Here is a 19477-nt window from a genome sequence, read left to right as displayed (position 1 = left end):
TTTCCGTATTAATCTAGACAAGTCAGAAGCGCTGGCTTCGCCAGAGGTGAACCAGAGGGACTGGGCTCCCGAATTTCCGTTGAGATGGGCCAGAGAGTCCTTTAAATACTTAGGAATCCGACTCACAATGAATACATTAGATTTATATCAGTTGAATGTTAAAATCTTACTGGAATATACAAAAACTAAATTGGACTCTTGGATGAGTCTGCCACTGTCATTAATGGGACGGATACATGTAGTACAAATGGTGTTGTTTCCGCGCTGGTTGTACGTTCTTCAAACTTTACCCATACGCCTATTGCGAGTTGATTTGAAGCGGATGATGCGCCTTTTCAGTAGATTTTGTTGGGCAGGCAAAAAGCCTAAAGTTAGCCAAAATCAGTTAATAGGGAGCTGGAGACAGGGGGGAATGGGTATCCCGGATGTGTTCCTATATAATCAGGCGTGTTTGCTGCGCCACTTAGTAGATGTGGTGAATGCCACGCAGTATTATACACCTATGGGCTTGGAGGAAGCTTTTTTTGCTCCCTATGATATATTAGCATTGCTCCACTTACCTCGAAGTCAGCTCCCCTCTAAACTTAAAAAAAGTATCATACTACAACCCCTTCGGGAGGCGTGGCAGTGGTGGATGCGGCAAATGGGGGGCCAACCACACGTTACAGATCAAATCCCAATCGTAGGCAATCCTGTTTTTGAGGCAGGGATAGATAACCCGACATTTGGCAGGTGGAAAGGGCTGGGCATCACAAGATTGGAACACCTATTGTTGGACAATGGGGAAATGATAACATTTGACGCTCTTCAAGATAAAGTGGGATCAGCTTGGGGTAATAGATTTGCCTATGCACAGGTCCGACACTATGTGAAGTCCTTGAGCCAAATATCCCTGAGAGGGCGGATGGGAGAGCTGCTAAGGGTTTTCATTGAGGAGTTGCAGATAGAGAAACAGTCTGTATCAGCACTGTATGGGGCACTGGCTAGGCGTAGGCCTCAGAGGCAATACGTTGATCTTAAGCGAAAATGGGAACAAGATATGGGGATCTCCCTGGCAACATGGGATGTGTCAGCTACCTTGAAGGGCATACGGGCGTTGGTAACAGATGAGAGGCTGAGGGAGTGTGGTTATAGAGTGGTCTTACGGGGGTATATGTCTAGAACACAACTGGCTCATATGTTGGGGCCGGACAACTCGGGATGCTCTAAATGCGGAGGGGGTCCCAGCTCGTTATATCATGCATTGTGGCAATGCCCCAAGGTGCGCATGTTTTGGCAGAGGGTAAGAGGGTTTTTGATTCGATTGGGGAACAGAGTTCAAGGAACGGAGCGGCAGTTTCTGTTGGATCAACCAAGAGCGTTTGCCCCATTGGGAGCCCCCGCTATAATGCTATGCAGAAAGCTGAGCTTGGTAGCGCGAAAATGCATTATGCAATACTGGGTCTCATCGGAAGGGCCAGCTTACTGGCATTGGCGCAATCAGGTGCATCTCCTGGCCTCTTGGGAGGCTAGGGATTCAAAACGATCGCCTAAACGTAGAGTGCGATTTCTGCAGATTTGGGAACCATACCTGCAAATGCTTAGTCCAAGGGGACGTAGTCTGCTTGTTAATGCCTGATAAATAGTAGAATAATAGAGAGTACGGATAGCCTGGAGTAGTTAATTTAATCTAAAGTGGAATTCTGCTTGCAAGGGGGGGAGGTATTGGGTGGGGGGTTGGAGGGGTTGAGTGAGACGTAAATGGCTAAGCTTGGCAGTGATCTAGAGCTTTGATGTTTAGCTACTGATATTTTGTGATAAGCACTATTTTACCTAATGAAGTATTCAAGAGTATGATATTAGGAGCAAGAGTCACTCAAAACCTATTGTTAGCATGGGCCAAGGAATTGTCAAGAGGGGAGGGGGAAGGGGGAAAAATGGGGATGAAAAGTGTTTGGCGAAGTTGAATATGTTGTAAAAATGCTGTTTTGTATCTCAAACAATGTTATATGCATATTCTACATTACTTTGTATTGTGAGAATTGTTAATAAAACAGTTTAAACATAAAAATATAAATGAGATCAAATAAAAATGCTGCCAACAATAAAGAACAATGTGGATAGAGAGGTTCATAGATTTGCTAGAGTTGTTTTGAGTGAACGGGGATGATGGCTGTATAGAGGAGAGGGAAATGGTCATTAACCTAAATGTCTTCAACTTTTTGACGTCATCCCGTCTCCTGTTATCTAACATCCTTGGTCTGCTAAGTTCAGTGTTAGTGCCTTATGTGCCGAGTAATAGAATGGCACAGATGAATATAAATTCAGCAAGCCTTGCTTTAGTGGTCCATACAGGAGCCCGATATATCCTTTGGGTCTTTACAAGGACTAGGACACCAGGATGGCATTCTCGGCAATTTGACAGCTTGGATGCCAAAGCTAGTCAAGACCCATGAGTTTGTAAGCTTGTGTTTCACATGTTAAGGTAATATGAAGCTTTAAAAGTCATACAAAGTATTTTGTATCTAAAGTATTGTTCAAGTATGTGCCATATTTATTGTGAAGAAAGAAAACAAACTATATAACCTGACCCTGGACTGAATGCATGAAATGGACTTAGCCTTGCTGTAAATAGCAGGCATTTGTAACTTGAAGCATGTCTACAGCATGTAATTCAGGTCCTGCTAATGTTTCCAGTTTGTATGATGTAAGAAACAGTTGACAAAATGATAAAGGGGATGGAACTCCTCTCATATGAGGAAAGGCTAAAGAGGTTAGGGCTCTTCAGCTTAGAAAACAGACAGATGAGGGGAGATATGATTGAGGTCTACAAAATCCTGAGTGGTGTAGAACGAGTAGCAGTAAATAGATTTTTTACTCCTCATTCCGAAAGTACAAAGACTAGGGGACACTCAAGGAAGTTACACGGAAATACTTTTAAAACAAATAGGATGAAATATATTTTCAATCAAAGAGTTAAGCTCTGGAACTGTCTGCCAGAGGAGGTGGTAACAGCGGTTAGTGTATCTGGGTTTAAAAAAGGTCTGGACAAATTCCTGGAGGAAAATTCCATAGTCCGCTATTGAGACAGACATGGGAAGCAACTGCTTGCCCTGGGATTTGTAGTATGGAGTGTTGCCACGATTTGGGTTTCTGCCAGGTACTTGTGACCTGGCTTGGCCACTGTTTAAAAAACAGGATACTGGGCTAGATGGACCATTGGTCTGACCCAGCATGGCTACTCTTATGTTCTTATGATACTATTTCTATATTTGAACATACGATTGTGTAATGTTATACTGAAATCTTTATTAAAGATGATTTTTCCATAAACAAACCATGATTGATATGCTGGTCCTGAGTGGGATTTATCAACCTGACAAGACTAGAGGTGATAAGTCCTTTGACTGTTCTCTTGACTCAGCAAGTTCCCATTTTTTATAACCAGAACGGTTGTAGAACCTTTCAACACTAGATGGCTCCTACACTGATAAGTCCCAGCATATCAGGGTAATACAATTATAAATTATGAAGTTAATTTTATAACAGGTCCCCAAAGTTGGAATTCCTAATAGGTGCTTATCGTGAGGCTAATTTATAAAGATACACAGGAACCTGTGTGTATTTATAAAATAGCATCACAAAAGCAGCCAAAATTGTAGCTAAAATGTATACGGCTGAAGTAAATGCATAGTTTTTATAATCCAGGCATGTACTTCATGCCTCTGCACAAACTCCTCCCCTGTAACACCTACTCTTGAGTCGTATAAACACTATGCGTCTTCTTGTCAGCCCATATACTTTTACATTGGGCATATATTCTCATATATAATATACAGAGCCTCGTGCAGGCACTGACATAATGCGCCGTCACTTTAAAACTTTGAGGCAGTGCCACCACCATGCATGCACTATGGCAGTGTCCGCAACAGACTCCATGGATGATGTCACCCACACATGAGAATATTATGCCTACCTGTCCTCGGAGAAAATCTTTTATAAAATTACCCCCTACATGTATACATGAACACACTGTATGTGCTCTAATATGGTTTTTCTTTGGATACTATCATTTTGCACTGTACCTTTGATCTGTTGCTTGTTGCTCTCTAAGTTGTAAAAGAGATTCTTCATATTCCCTTTCTTTCCTTCTTATTTGATCTCTAAGGATATCTGCTGAATGTTCCATCTCTTCCATTTGTCCCTTTTGTGTTTCTATCACATTCTCTCTGCAAATCAGCACCAAAGCATCTTTTAACACAGGGATACTTGCAAGGAACACTAAGAGGCATATTTTCAAAGCACTTTGGGAGGCTAAGTTCCATAGGTTTCTATGGAACTTTGGGAGGCTAAGTGCTTTGAAAATGAGCCTGTAAATAACCTATACAAGTCAAATTTCTAAATAACTAAATTGTGTATATTACAGAGTTACATTTTAGTTATGTTTTGGATGCAATAGAAGTAACTGACTAAAATAAAAATAAGGGGTTGCATTATACAGCAGGATTTTTTAAAGTGTACTGTATACAATTCTTAAAATTGAAATATTTATTTTTCCTATCAGGCCTATTCTACAACTCACTCTGTAAAAATCACAACTGAATACTAAACATAAATATTCACTTACTATCAACTTTTTTTCTTGATAAATTTCAGACCAGTTCACACTGTAGGTGGAAAGTATTCAGATGCAACAGGCTAATTTTTTCTCCTTACACATATTTCATGTGGATTCTTATTTGCAAAGAGCCTACTTATCAAACCATATTAAAATGTGCATTAGCAACTTTTTTGGTATGCATTTGTGAGCCTCCATTAATGCAAGTCAAGTCAACATTTTAGCACCATTAGAGCGATCCCTCAGTTGGTAGGGCAGTCTAATAGCCCCCTCCCCCTCGTGGGTGGTTCAAGAGAACAAAATGGCAAACTCTTACAAAAGCTGTACAGAACATAGAATTTTAGGTTGTTAAGGATCAAACCTTGGGTGAAGAGTTTGCAAGTAAGGGTCCCAGATCGACAAAACGTTTTTTTATGCTTGTGCAAGCCTTTTACATCTCAAGCATCCCAGGTACACAATAAATGTAATTGATTTCTCCAGTGCCAAAAATTAGGGGGTTCAGAAGATATCCAACACTGTAGAATGCATTTACGTGCCACAAATACATCTTATGAAATAACATGGTGTGACCCCTTTCCTGACCTCTATAGACCCACCACTTATCTAATGTAGAATGTTTTTTTTTTATCTTAGACTCATTTCCCTTATGACAAATTTCTTAGCATATGCCAGTGGTTCTCAAACCTGGTCCTGGAGGCACCCCAGCCAGTCAGGTTTTCAGGACATCCACAATGAATATTCATGAGAGAGATTTGCATGCACTGCCTCCACTGTATGCAAATCTTTCTCATGAATATTCATTGTGGGTATCCTAAAAACTTGACTGGGAACCACTGCCATATGCATTAGTGAGACCTATACACAGTGCTTTTTTGGTGCTGGTACGCAGTGGTATGGCGTACCGGCACCTTTTTTCCTAGGACCAGCTCGCCAGCTCACCCTTTGCTGCCCGACAGCCCTGCTTTTTGTTCCTGCACCTCGCGACACGTATAAATCTTTTATTTTTTTTACCTGAAGTTGCAGCGCCGGCAGTGTTAGTGAAAGGACAAGGCTCACCTACTCCAGCCTTTCTTTCGTTAGTTCGTTCCCTCTCAGTGTCCCGCCCTCACAGAAATAAGAAACAATGTCAGAGGAAGGTGGGACACTGAGAGGAAACATGGAGGGGAGGGCAGAGGAGAATCACTGGACATGGATGGGAAGGGAGGGCAGGGCAGGGGAGAGAGCAGAAATCGCTGGACATAGATAGGAGGAGAGAGGAGAGGGGAGAATCGCTGGACATGGTTGGGAGGGGAGGATAGGAGCAAAGGAGAACCATTGGACACAGATGGGAGGGGAGAGCAGAGGAGAATCGCTGGACATGGATGGGGAGGGCAGGGGAGACAGCAGAGTTGCTGGACATAGATGGATGGAGGGAAGGGCAGGAGAAATGCTGGACATGGATGGAGAAGAGGGAAGACAGGAAGATGCACATGGATGGAGGGGAGAGAGGAGAAATGCTGGATATGGATGGAGGAGAGGCAAGACAGGAAGATGCACATGGATGGAGGGGAGGGGAGAGAGGAGAAATGCTGGACATGGATGGAGTGGAGGGCATGGAAGAGAGGAGAAATGTTGGAGGGAAGGAAAGACAGAGGAAGGAGATGAACACGGTTGAAAGGGAAGGGAGAGAGAAGAAATACTGGACATGGATGGAGGGGAGGGAAGACAGAGAAAGTAGATGCACATGGATGGCGTGGAGGGGGAGAGGAGAAATGCTGGACATGGATGGGGGGGGGGGGAGACAGAGGAGGAGATGCACATGGATTTAAGGGGGGGGGGAGGAGAAATTCTGGACATGCATGGAGGGGAGGGGAGAGTTGAAATACTGGACATGGATGGAGGGGAGGGAAGAGAGAGGAAGTGAGATGAACATGGATGGAGGGGAGGAGAGAGGAGAAATGCTGGGCATGGATGGAAGGGGAGGGGAAAATACAATGCTGAACGTGGATAGAATGAGGAAGGAGATGCATACTGACGAGATGAGGGAAAGGGAAAAGAGGAGAAAAACTGCACATAGATGAATAAAATAGGCAAAAGCTGGATCCACTCTATACCTCCTCCAGTCAAGTCTGCGGAGGACCCAGCTTTTACCTATGGATTAGGGCAAGAAATGAAGAAGAAAGGAGGAAAGCAAAGAAATAAATGGAAAGGAAGCCCTGGAAATGGAGTTAAGGGAACAGATAGAGAGCAGCAGAATCAGAGACTGGGACCAACATGATCAGAAAAACAAACAGACAACAAAGGTAGAAAAAATCATTTTATTTTCATTTAAGTGTTTGGAAGATGTCCAATTTGAGAATTTATATCTGCTGTCTTATTTTGCAGTGGGTATACAAGAGCTGTAACAGCTAATAGAAATCCTATATAATAATTTGCACCTCCAACGTTCTACGTTTGGATGCCTGGGTTTGTAACACAGTTCCCATTGGTCCGCCCTCGCATCTAAACGTGATGACGGCAGAGGGCGGATCAGTGAGAGGGAAGGGAAGCCAGCACCAGCCAGCCACAGAACGTTGGAGTTGAGGATAGAATTGCGAGAGAATGGCCCCCTCCCTCCCCCCTGTCCTCCGAGTTCCAGCCCCCCTCTCCTTCGAGTTCCAGGCCCCTCTCCCTCCCTCTCCTCCGAGTGCTAGTCTGACCTGCTTTGCCCGCCCTCTTCTCCCACTCCTCCGCCTGCCCCTCGCTTTCCTGCGTGCCGCCCAGAATTTAAAATTTCTTACCTCAGGGCCCGGCGGCAGCAGTGAAAGGCGAGCAGGCACGGTGCTTCAGCCTGCCTTCCCTTCTCTCTCAGCTCTGCCTCTGGTCCTGCCCTTCCAGAAACAGGAAATGAGGGCGGGCTTGCACTCGGAGGGGGGAGAGAGAGAGAGAGAGAGAGAGAGAGAGAGAGAGAGAGAGAGAGAGAGGGAGGCGCGAGGGTCTGGAACTGGGAGTGGAGGATAGAGAGGGAGGGGGCCTGGAACTCTGAGGGGAAGGGAGGAGAGGGAGGGAGGGAGGGAGTGGGGGCATGGAACTCGGAGGAGAGGGTGGGTGGGAGGGGGGATGAAACTTGGAGGAGAGGGAGGGAGGGAGGGGGGCATGAAAATCGGAGGAGAGGGTGGGAGGGAGGGAGGGGGGCATGAAACTCGGAGGAGAGGGTGGGAGGGAGGAGGGGGGCCTGGAACTCAGAGAGGGTGGGAGGGCGGGGGCCTGGAACTCGGAGGAGAGGGGAGCCTGGAACTCAGAGGAGAGGGGAGCCTGGAACTCAGAGGAGAGGGAGGGGGGCCTGGAACTCGGATGAGAGGGGGGTAGGGAGGGGGCCAAGCTGGAACTTGGAGGATAGCCTTGCTAGCGCCTGTTTCACTTGTGCGAGAAACGGGCATGTTTTACTAGTTATTTATAATGAAAAAAAAAATCACAAGTTACCTTTTTCTCCTATACTGGTATAGTATTTTCAATGATACTGCTTATATGTGCCACGGTTGGTATATGGGGTGTGGCTACTGTGGGTGTAGCTACCATAGGGGTGGAGCCATAGATGGTGACCCAGCCCTTAATGAGTACCGGTATCTTTTTTTCTACAAAAAAAAGTACTGCCTATACATGAAGCCATATGACTGAGTAGGTGGCATCTGACGAGCAGATACCTGAGTGGATTTGGACACCTGAGATGCTGTTTGCTCTCGATTAAGGGAGGACGGCTAAACCCTGAGAAGAGTCCAGGAAAGCCCTGATGAACTGTAAGGTCATAAAAACATAAGCGTTGCCATGCAGGGACAGACTGAAGGTATATCAAGCCCAGCATCCTGTTTCCAACAGTGGCCAATCCAGGTTACAAATACTTGCCAATATCCCAAAGTAGTACAATACATTTTTTGCGGCTTATCCTAGATAAAAGCAGTGGATTTTCTAATACCACTATGTCTTTTTTGAGAACCAATGACCAGAACTGCACACAGTTTTTGTGGTGCGGTTGCACCACGGAGCGATATAAAAGCATTATAATGTCCTCATTTTTGTTTTCCATTCCTTTCCTAATAATACCTAAAATTTTATTTGCTTTCTTAGCCACCACTGCATACTGAGCACAGGGTTTCAATGTATCACCAACAATGACACCTAGATCCCTTTCCAGTTCAGTGACACCTAATGTGGAACCTTGCATCACATAGCTATAGTTCAGGTTTTTCTTCCCCACATGCATCACTTTGCACTTGCTCACATTAAACATCATCTGCTATTTGGATGCACAGTATCCCAGTCTCGTAAGGTCCTCTTATAATTTTTCACAATCCTCTTGTGATTTAACAACTTTGAATAACTTTGTGTTGTCAGCAAATTGAACTACCTCACTAGTTACTCCCATCTCTAGATAATGTATAAATAAGTTAAAAAGCAGCGGTCCCAGCACAGACCCCTGGGGAACCCCTCTATCTACCCTTCTCCATTAAGAATACTGACCATTTAACCCTACTGTCTGTTTTCTATCTTTTAACCAGTTTTTAATCCACAATAGAACACTACCTTCTATCTCATGCCTCTCCAATATCCTCTGGATTCTTTCATGAAGTACTTTGTCAAATACTTTTTAAAAATCCAAATATACAATATCAACTGGGTCACCTTTATCCATGTTTGTTCACCCCTTCAAAGAAATGTAGTAGATTGGTGAGGCAAGATTTCACTTCACTAAATCCATGTTGGCTTTGTCTCATAAATTCATGCTTTTGAATATGCTTTGTAATTTTGCTCTTTGTAATAGTCACTACTATTTTGCAAGGCACCAACGTCAGGCTCACTGGTCTATAATTTCCAGATCACCTCTGGAACCCTTTTTAAAAATCGGTATTACATTGGCCACCCTCCAATCTTCCGGTAGCATGCTTGTTTTTAAAGATAAACTACATATTGCTATCAAAAGTTCTGCAAGTTCATTTTTCAATTCTATCAGTACTCTGGGATAAATACCATCTAGTCCAGGCAATTTGCTACTCTTTAGTTTGTCAAACTGTCCCATTACATCTTCCAGGTTTGCTGAGATTTGATTCAGTTTCTCTGACTCATCAGCTTTGAATACTATTTCTGGCATCGGTATCTCTCCAAAACCTTCTTCAGGGAAGATCAAAGTAAAGACTTAATCTCTCCGCTATGGCTTTGTTTTGCCCGAGTGTTCCTTTTACCCCTCAGTCATCTAGGGGTCCAACTGATTCTTTTGCCAGCTTCTTGCTTCTAATAAACTAAAAAAGTTTTTAATATATGTTTTTGCTCCAGTGCAATCTTTTTTTTCAAAGTCTCTCTTTGCCTTCTTTATTAGTGCTTTGTAGTTGACTTGTCATTCCTTATACTGTCTCCTATTATTTTCATTCGGATTCTTCTCCCATTTTCCGAAGGATTTTCTTTCAGCTCTAATAGCTTTCTTCACCTCACTTTTTAGCCATGCTGGCAGTTTGGCCTTCTTTCCTCCTTTTTAATACATGGAATATAACTGGCCTGGGCTTCCAGGATGGTATTTTTGAACAGCATTCATGCCTAATGTATATTTTTGACCTTTGCAGCTGCTCCTCTAAGTTTTTTTTTTCACTGTTCTTCTCATTTTATCATATTCTTCATTTTGAAAGTTAAATGCTGTATATCACAGAGACCATGGAAATGTGCAAACCCTTCATATTTCTAGTTTTTATTTTAATATAGCTATTTTGAATTTCTTGAGCTGGGAGCAGACTTAAGGGTTGCAAGACAGCTATAAAACTGTATTTTTTTCTGGTAACTACCCTTCTAAGGCAGTAGAAATTTGTGGTTTGACATTTGGCCTGTGCTAACTTGTGATAAGTTGCTGGTCAGAAACTAAGAGCCAGAGACTCCTATGACTAAGGACACCTGCAGTATCCTGATAAACAATCAAAAGGAGAAGTAAGAAGGTGTGGACTCTATAATGGTGACTTTAACCATTATCTAATGAAAACTTATGCTTTATATGACAGGCTTTAAACTGTCCATGCAATTAGGGAATAAATGATAGAAGATGGTAGAAAGTGCTGGAACAGGATTCACCATAAAAGGAAATAGAATGTTCTGGAAAGATGCATATTCATTAGGTAAGAAGGGTAATTATAATAATGAAGAAAGAAAAACATATTTAAAAGGAAACAGAACTGAGGATGGAGAGCCTCAGTGTGTCCACTAGCAGGTGGACATATTGACAGCTCCCAGGGAAAACTCTGTTTTTATTTGCTGCATATTATATCTGTTAATATTTCAATAATTACTGACTGGCTTCTTTGACTATTTGAATAAACATTTATTATGTTTAATACTTATTTAGTAGCTAGAGTTTTGTCTTGCCTGGGGGGCAAGGGTCCACCCTCCAGGACACCTCCAGAAGGTTACTCCTGTCTCAGAGGCAAAGATAGCAGTACAATGCTAACGTACTGGATTTCCTATGTGTACTTTCTCCAGAGCTGATATCAAATCTGATCATATTATGATCACTGTTATCAAGTGGCCCCAGTACCATTGCCTCCTGCACCTCTGCCACCAAGGACTAGGTCTAGAATTTTTCCTCCTTTTCTTGGTTCCTGTACCAGTTCCTCCATAAAGCAGTCCTCGATTTCATCAAGGAATGTTACCTCCCTAGCATGCCCTGATGTTACATTTACCCAGTCAATACTGGGGTAATTGAAATCACCCATTATTACTGTGTTCCCCAGTTTGATAGCCTCCGTAATTTCTGATAACATTTCTAAATCCATATGTTCATCCTGGCCAGGCGAACAGTAGTACACTCCTATCACTATCCTTTTCCCCTTTACACATGGAATTTCAATCCATAGGGATTCCAAGATGTGTTTTGTTTCCTGCAGAATTTTTAATCTATTCAACTGAAAGCCCTCCTTACCATACAATGCTACCCCTCCACCAATTCGATCCACCCCATCACTAAGATATAATTTGTACCCTGGTATGATGGTATCCCACTGGATATCCTCCTTCCACTAGGTTTTAGAGATGCCTATTTTATCTAATTTTTCATTTAGTGCAATACTGTATATTCTAACCTTCCAATCTTATTTCTTAAGCTTATGGCATTTCCATATAGACATTTCAAACTATGTTTATTGTTCCTATTTACATCTTGCTCAGCAGCTGACAATGATTATTATTATTATTTATTGCATTTGTACCCCCACATTATCCCACCTTTTTGCAGGCTCAATGTGGCTTACAGGGTGTTAATTTGGTATGATCATTACATAATATTAGATACAGTTGGTAATAAATTGGAAGTAAAAGAGGAATTTTTATTTAAAGACACCTAGACTACTATGGTCTTTATTGCAACCTCGCTATCAGGGTACCCTAACTTCCCTGTTTTGGTGATATCTTTGAAAGATACCTGCTCTGAACCATGTGCTTTTGAACGACTGTAGGTCGTTCCCTAGTTTCTAGTTTAAAAGCTGCTCTATCTCCATTTTAAATGCCAATGCCAGCAGCCTGGTTCCACTCAGGTTAAGGTGGTGCCCTTCATTCTGGAATAGGCTCCCCCTTCCCCAGAATATTGCCCAGTTCTTTACAAACCTAAAACCCTCCTCACTGCATCATTGCCTCATCCACACATTGAGACCCCTTAGCTTTGCCTGTCTCTCGGGCCCTGCGCATTGAATGAGCAGCACTTCAGAAAATGCAACCCTAGAGATTCTGGATTTGAGCTTTCTACCTAAGAGCCTAAATTTGGCTTCCAGAACCTCCCTCCCACATTTTCCTATGTCATTGATTCCCACATGTACCAAGATAGCCAGCTTCTCCCCACCATATCTAAAATCCTATCTAGGTGACTAGGTGATGAGTGAGGTCCGCCACCTTCAACCAGGCAGGCAAGTAACCAAGTAATCCTAACGTCCACCAGCCACCCAGCTATCTACATGCCTAATAATGAAATCACCAACTACAACAGCCGTCCTAACCCTTCCCTCCTGGGCAGAAGCTCCTGGAGACACATCCTCAGTGCAAGAGGATATTGCATCCCCTGGAGTGCTGGTCCTGGCTACAGGATTACGTCCAGCTTCACCAGTGTGATGCTCTCCTTTTAGGAGACCTTCCTCCTCCAAGGCAGCACAGGGGCTGCAGACTGGAGGTGGGACTTCTCTACAATATCCCTGTAGGCCTCCTCTATGTAACTCTCTGTCTCCATCAACTGCACCAAGTCTGCTGCTCTAGCCTCAAGAGAACGGAATTGTTCTCTGAGAGCTAGGAGCTCTTTGCATTGAGAACACACATATAACCTCTCACTAACTGGGAGATAATCATACATGTGACACTGTGTGCAAAAGACTGGTTAGCACCCCTTTTGTTGCTGGTCTGCTGTCTGCATTTTAGTATTATTTATTTTTATTTATTTAATTGTTACATTTGTATCCTACATTTTCCCACCTATTGGCAGGCTCAATGTGGCTTACACATTGTACAGTAGAGGCGATCGCCAATACCGGTATAAACAAATACAAAGTTAGGTTAAAGGCAGAGTACTGATCAAGTATGATAGGCACATTGGGGGTTGTAAGGAAGAAGGGTTAGGTTATGTCCAGTACGAGCTTATATCTTGTTGTGTTGCGGGGTTAAGGCATTTAGGTTGGATCGTTAGGGTATGCCTTTTCGATTAGGTTAGTCTTTAGGAGTTTCCAGAAGTTTAGGTGGTCGTATGTTGATTTCACGGCGATTGGTAGAGCATTCCACAGTTGCGTGCTTATGTAAGAGAAGCTGGATGCATAGGTTGATTTGTATTTGAGTCCTTTGCAGCTTGGATGGTGGAGATTTAGGTATGTTCATGTTGATCTTGTTGTGTTTCTGTTTGGTAGATCTATGAGGTCTGCCATGTATCCTGGGGCATTGCCATAAATGATTTTGTGAACCAGGGTGCAGATTTTGAATGCGATGCGTTCTTTGATTGGGAGCCAGTGTAGTTTTTCTTGTAGAGGTTTGGCGCTTTCGAATCTTGTTTTTCCGAATATAAGCCTGGCTGCTGTGTTTTGAACAGTTTGGAGTTTTTTTTAATGATTTGTTCTTTACATCCCGCATATATTCCGTTACAGTAGTCTAGATGGCTTAGTACCATGGATTGCACCGGCTTGCGAAATATTTCCCTCGGGAAAAAAGGTTTCACTCGTTTTAGCTTCCACATTGAATGAAACATTTTCTTTGTTATAGCTTTCACTTGGCTCTCTAGTGTGAGATTTCGGTCGATTGTAACTCCGAGAATTTTCAGGTTGTCTGAAATAGGGAGGGTGTAGTCTGGGGTAGTTATGTTGGTGGGTTTGGCTGTGTTATATTGGGATGAGAGGATAAGACAGTGTGTTTTTTCTGTGTTAAGTTTTAGTTGAAATGCATTCGCCCATGAGTTCATGATGTTTAAGCTGAGTTTGATTCTTTGATGATTTCTGTTAGATCATTTTTGTAAGGGATGTACAATGTGACATCATCAGCGTATATGAAAGTGTTAAGGCCTTGAATGGATAGAGACTTGGCTAGTGGGGTCATCATTAGGTTGAAGAGGAGTGGTGATAATGGCGATCCTTGCGGTGCTTCGCAGTCTGCTATCCATGGTGTTGATATGGTCGATTTTGATTTCACTTGGTATGCTCTGGTCGTTAGGAAGCCCTTGATCCAGTTGAGTACACTTCCACCAATCCCAAAGTATACTAGGATGTGTAATAGTATGTTGTGGTTCACCATGTCGAACGCACTAGATATGTCGAATTGTAGGAGAAGTACACTTTTGCCTGTTGCAATTTCTTGTTTGAATTTAGCTAGTAGGGTGATTAGTACTGTTTCGGTGCTGTGGTTGGAGTGGAATCCTGATTGTGATTCGTGGAGTATTGTGAATTTGTTTGTGTAATCTGTGAGTTGTTTTGTTACCATGCTTTCCATCAGTTTGACTACCAGTGGGATTGAAGCCACTGGGCAGTAGTTGGTGATATCATCTGTTTTTTTTCTTGGTATCTTTTGGTATTGGTGTGAGTAGGATGTTGCCATTTTCCTTAGGGAAGAGACCATGTTGGAGCATATAGTTTAAGTGGGATGTGAGGTCTACTATGAAGTGGTGGGGAGCGGATTTTAATAGGTAACTGGGGCAGGTATCCAATTTGAAGTGAGTCTTAGAGAACCCTTTAAACGCTTGGTTGACTGTTTTAGCTGTTAGGGGAGCGAAGTTTGTCCAGATTCTGTCCGCAGGGTATTCCCCGGAGGTTGGATCCAAACACACGATGAAGTTTTTGATGCCAGTGATGTTTTGAGGTAGCGTGTTACGTAGGTTTACAATTTTTTCTTTGAAGTATTTGGCAAGTTTGTCAGCAGGTGGGATGTCTGTGCTGGTTGCGGTGACCGAGGTGATGTCTAATAGTTTGTTCACGAGTTGGTATAGTTTTTTGTGTCTTTGTAGTCAGGCCCTATTTTGGTTTTGTAGTATAACCTTTTGGCTTGTCTTGTTATGTATTTGTATTTTCTTTGATTTTGCTTCCATTCATTGAGTGTTTGTGCATCTTTTGCTTTTTTCCATGCTCGAGTTTCCTGGATTGTGTTTTTAGTTTTTTCAGTTCTTCATTGTACCATGGTGTCGAGTTGTGTCTATGTGAGGTTCTTGTTTGTAAGGGTGCTATTCAGCTCATTTTCAAAAGTGATCGCCGGCCATTTTCTGACATAAATCGGGAGATGGCCGGCGATCTTGGAAAAGCGGCCAATTTGGTATAATCGAAAGCCGCTTTTTTGCCAACATTAACGCTTTCCTGTTGCGTCGCCGGCCAAAGTTCACAGGGGCGTGTCGGCGGTGAAGCGAAGGCGGGACATGGGCGTGGCTACCAGATGGCCGGCTTTCGGCGATAATGGAAAAAAAAAAACGGCGATAAGTAGTATATTGCCGGGTTTACTTGGTCCTTTTATGTTCACGTCCAAGCCTCAAAAAGGTGCCCCAAATGATCAGATGACCACTGGAGGGAATGGGGGATGACCTCCCCATACTCCCCCAGTGGTCACCAACCCCCTCCTATACTAAACAAATAAAACTAAAAACCTTTTTTGCCAGCCTGTATGCCAGCCTCAAATGCCATACCCACCTCCATGACAGCAGAATGCGTTGTATCCTCCGACATCCCTTCCCAGGTTGCGATGTGGCTCTCGGGTGAGTGTGACACCTTTTCTGTTAGGTGCCCTGCAGAGTCACATCAGCAATGCATTGTGGTGGGTGAAGGGTACTGGGCTCTACTCCCATGGTGCTTTTCCCCCTGCTAACTGGGTTCAGAGTGTGCCTTGTTTTGTTTCCGGTAGTCCATGAGGTAGTGGCCATTTTTGTAAGCCAGTTTTAGATCCCTTTCATGTGTCACCCACGTTAGAGAATGTTATTACCTTTAATGTGGCTGAAAGAAGGCATTGTACACCATTCTGCCAGCTCTGACCTACTGCTAATCTCAGTACCAGGGAGACTCTTTGCCAGTGGGGCACAACCTCTGATCTGCAGTTAACTGTGAGTAAACGTGCTTATTCAAATAAAGGACTTTTTCAAAGAGATTAGTCTTCAGGTGTCAACTGGTGTGCCAAGGTTATACAGCAGCAACAAGTACTAGAGGCCTGCATGTATGCAGGTCCCTGGAGTACTTTTAGTGGGTACCACAGTGCACTTAAGGCAGGCGGACCCAGGCCCATCCCCCCTTACCTGTTATACTTGTGCTGGTAATGGAAGCCCACCAAAACCCACTGTACTCACATATAGTTGCCCCCTTCACCCCTAAGAGCTTTGGTAGTGTTGTATGTTTGTCCGTAGTGTTTTTTTTGGGGGGGTTGGGGGGCTCAGCACCCAAAGTAAGGGAGCTATGCATGTGGGAAGTTTTTCTGAAGTCCACCGCACTGACCTCTAGGGTGCCCAGCTAGTGTCCTGGTATGTCAGGGGGACCAGTGTGCTACAAATGCTGGCTCCTCCCATGACCAAATGCCTTGGATTTCGCCAGGTTGGAGATGATCGGCATTTTTTTTCCATTATCACTGAAAAACAAACCCGGCCATCTCAAACCCGGCGAACTCCAAGGCATTTGGCCGGCCTAAACCGTATTATCGAAAAAAAAAGATGGCCGGCCATCGTTTTCAATAATACGGTTCCGGCCAGCTGTAGCGCCGCCGCCAACATAGATCACCGGCGATTTATTTGGCCGGCGACGTTCGATTATGCCCCTCCACGTCATCTAATATGTTTTTACATCTTATATCCCAGTCTGATAGATAGTGTGTAGAGTCCGTTTGTACTGTCCATTCATTATTGTACATCTGTTGCAAGAATATTACCAGACCTATTTGGCCTCTTGTGCTGTAGGTTGTGCGTTCTTGTGTGCAGTGTGAACCCTTTTTCCGCCAAAGTAGGGATAGGTTTAGTTTGTAGTGGTCTGACCATGGCGTGTTTGTTTAATTAAAACTTCTTAAGGAACTAAGATGAGCACAAAGAGCCTTAAGAATTTATGGTATAATGTGTAATTTATTTAGTGTTTGCTTCTCAGAAACTAATTAAATATAATTAAAACTCTAATGAAACCTCTCCTCTTGTCCTAATTGGAATAATTGACTATAAATGAAGAATTGAGCTAGAGGTGGGTGGGAGCTGGGGTGGGGGGTGGGAATGAAGACTGAGCTATGTTCTGCTGTGCCTTCTAGAGTCTATCTGTTAATGCTGTGGCAGAAAATTCAAGTTTTAAAACTATGGGGAATAGGATTTGGAGACTAGTTAATAAAGTTTGCTTTTTTTAAATTCTGTGTTTATCAATAACCTACAATTCCTCTTTTAAACCCAATCTTTAAGTTACCAAGTACAGTGGAAAATAATTACACTCACTCACAGAAATGTCATCTTCTTTCACAACTTCTCAGAAAGAAAGTTAAGTTGGACCTTTCCTCTCTATATAGTTTGGATTCTAAGGGGACTGCTTCAAACAGACCCTTTGAAGATAACCAAGTAATCAGATTGCCCTTAGTAACTTTTGGAACTATTCTACTTCCTCTCTGAACAAGTGGAAGATGTGATTTGGGGTAATTCATCACAAACCTGAAGAGTTCTAGGAGTTGGATGGCAGATTGAATTGAGATCTGTACCACCTCTCAGGAGGCTGCCTTGATTAACCAGTTCTTGAGGTAGGGGAAGACGTGTATTACCCTCCCGCGGAATGTTGGAGCTACTATCAGGTACTTTGTGAAGACTCATGAGGCTGAAGCCAAATTGAACAGCAAAACTTTGTACTAATAATGTAGAGTCCCACAGCGGAAGCACAGGAACTTTTTATGGGCAGGTAGAATAGGTATGTGTGTGGGTTCTAGGTCAGTTCCCACCTGGACAATTGCTCCCAGAGAATTCCCACTCATCACTTACCCCCTGGAAAATTCTCAACTAGGTCAATTTCCCCCTAATTCCCTCCCCCCATAACATTTATGTTGTGACATATATACTTCAAGCAGTGTATATGTAAAGAAAAAAATATTACTTGGTAAACCATTAGAAATAAGGAAGAGGTTTAGACAGTTATAAGGCTGAATCAGATGTATCTCGTTTTATTTTTAAATCTAATATTTATAGTGGAACCCAATATTCAATTTGAATAGTCTTCAGACTGTATTATAGATCCATGGTAGAGTTTGCTCCACCATAGCCATTTCTCTCCTCTTCTAGACCTCCACTTCTGCCTTCAACTCCCCCCACCCCCCCCACCCCCGTTTTCCACATATCACTCTTGGCCCGCTATCTTCCAGCGCTTCTGTCTCTCCCCTGACTGCCATTGCTCTAACCGTGACTTCTGTCTTCTCATGCTGACACCAATGCTATGAGCTGTGCACAGTGAATAGCATTGATATCAGCATGAGAAGAATTAAGAGCAATGCTGGTCATCGGAGGGGGGGGGGGGGGATAGAAGCATCAGTCACCATGGAGAGGGACAAGAGACATGAAATGCCAGTAACCATGGTGTGGCAAAGCAAGAATGAAATGTGGGTAACTGGGGATGGGGTGGAGAATGAAATGCTGATAACTGCAGGGAGGGGGGAGGGAGAAAGACCAAAGACTTGGAAAAGGAGACAAAGAGCGAATAAGCACTGAAAAGGCAGACGAGCATGGGTAAGAATGGACACATGGGAGGGGGATATTATTCATGAGGTAACTGATCTAGATGGCAATTGTCCAGAGGGTAATTGGTGGGTGGGAATTGTCCAGGTGGGAACTCGCTGGACACCATTTGGGTGTATGCCTCTTTCAGATCTAGAGAGCAAAGCCAATTGTTGAGTTGTATCACAGGAAGAAGTGGTCCCAGGGAAACTATGAGAAATTTGTTTTGGGGTATAAATTTGTTTAAATCTCACAGGTTGAGAATTAAGCATACTCCCCCCCCCCCCCCCCCCCCCATCTTTTTGGTAAGAGAAAGTATCTGGAGAAGAACCCTTGACCTCTCTCTGGCTGAGGGTCTGGTTCTATTGAATTCTATTGGAGGAGGGTAGAGAGCTCCTCTCAAAGTAGTTTAATCTGGGGGGAGTTGAAACGAGACTCTCTTAGTGGATGGTTGAGAGGTCTTTTTACCCAACACAGAGCATAATCATGCTGTATGGTATGCAGCACCCAATGTTCGGAGGTTATGAGCGGCCACCTCTGTTGAAGATGAGTTTTCCTCCTACCGTTAGGTCACTTGGCATGGACAACTGGATGTTGGCAATGCTCTCTAGAAGGAGTCAAAAACTGGGTTATTGTTTAGATCGTCTGAGATTTTTGACCTTGCTGGTGCAGACATGAGCGATGGGGCGTAGTCCTTTGAGGTGGAAGAGAAGTGGGAGTGTAACGATGCTTAGATGTATAGTAAT

At 43.4% G+C, this 19477-nt stretch overlaps 1 protein-coding gene across 1 annotated transcript in view; it reads right to left on the bottom strand.

Moving 5' to 3' along the window:
• The window catches only part of RPGRIP1L (RPGRIP1 like), a 343339-nt gene that overhangs the window by 247370 nt on the left and 76492 nt on the right, over positions 1–19477 (bottom strand). The window contains 1 exon segment of the mRNA XM_030204315.1: positions 4065–4208. Coding sequence (XP_030060175.1) covers positions 4065–4208 — 144 coding nt within the window.

The sequence above is a fragment of the Microcaecilia unicolor genome, chromosome 5, assembly GCF_901765095.1.
Source record: "Microcaecilia unicolor chromosome 5, aMicUni1.1, whole genome shotgun sequence".
In the NCBI taxonomy this organism is placed as follows: domain Eukaryota; kingdom Metazoa; phylum Chordata; class Amphibia; order Gymnophiona; family Siphonopidae; genus Microcaecilia; species Microcaecilia unicolor.
The sequence above is the reverse complement of the archived record's forward strand: the minus strand, read 5'-3'. Positions and strand labels throughout refer to the sequence as shown.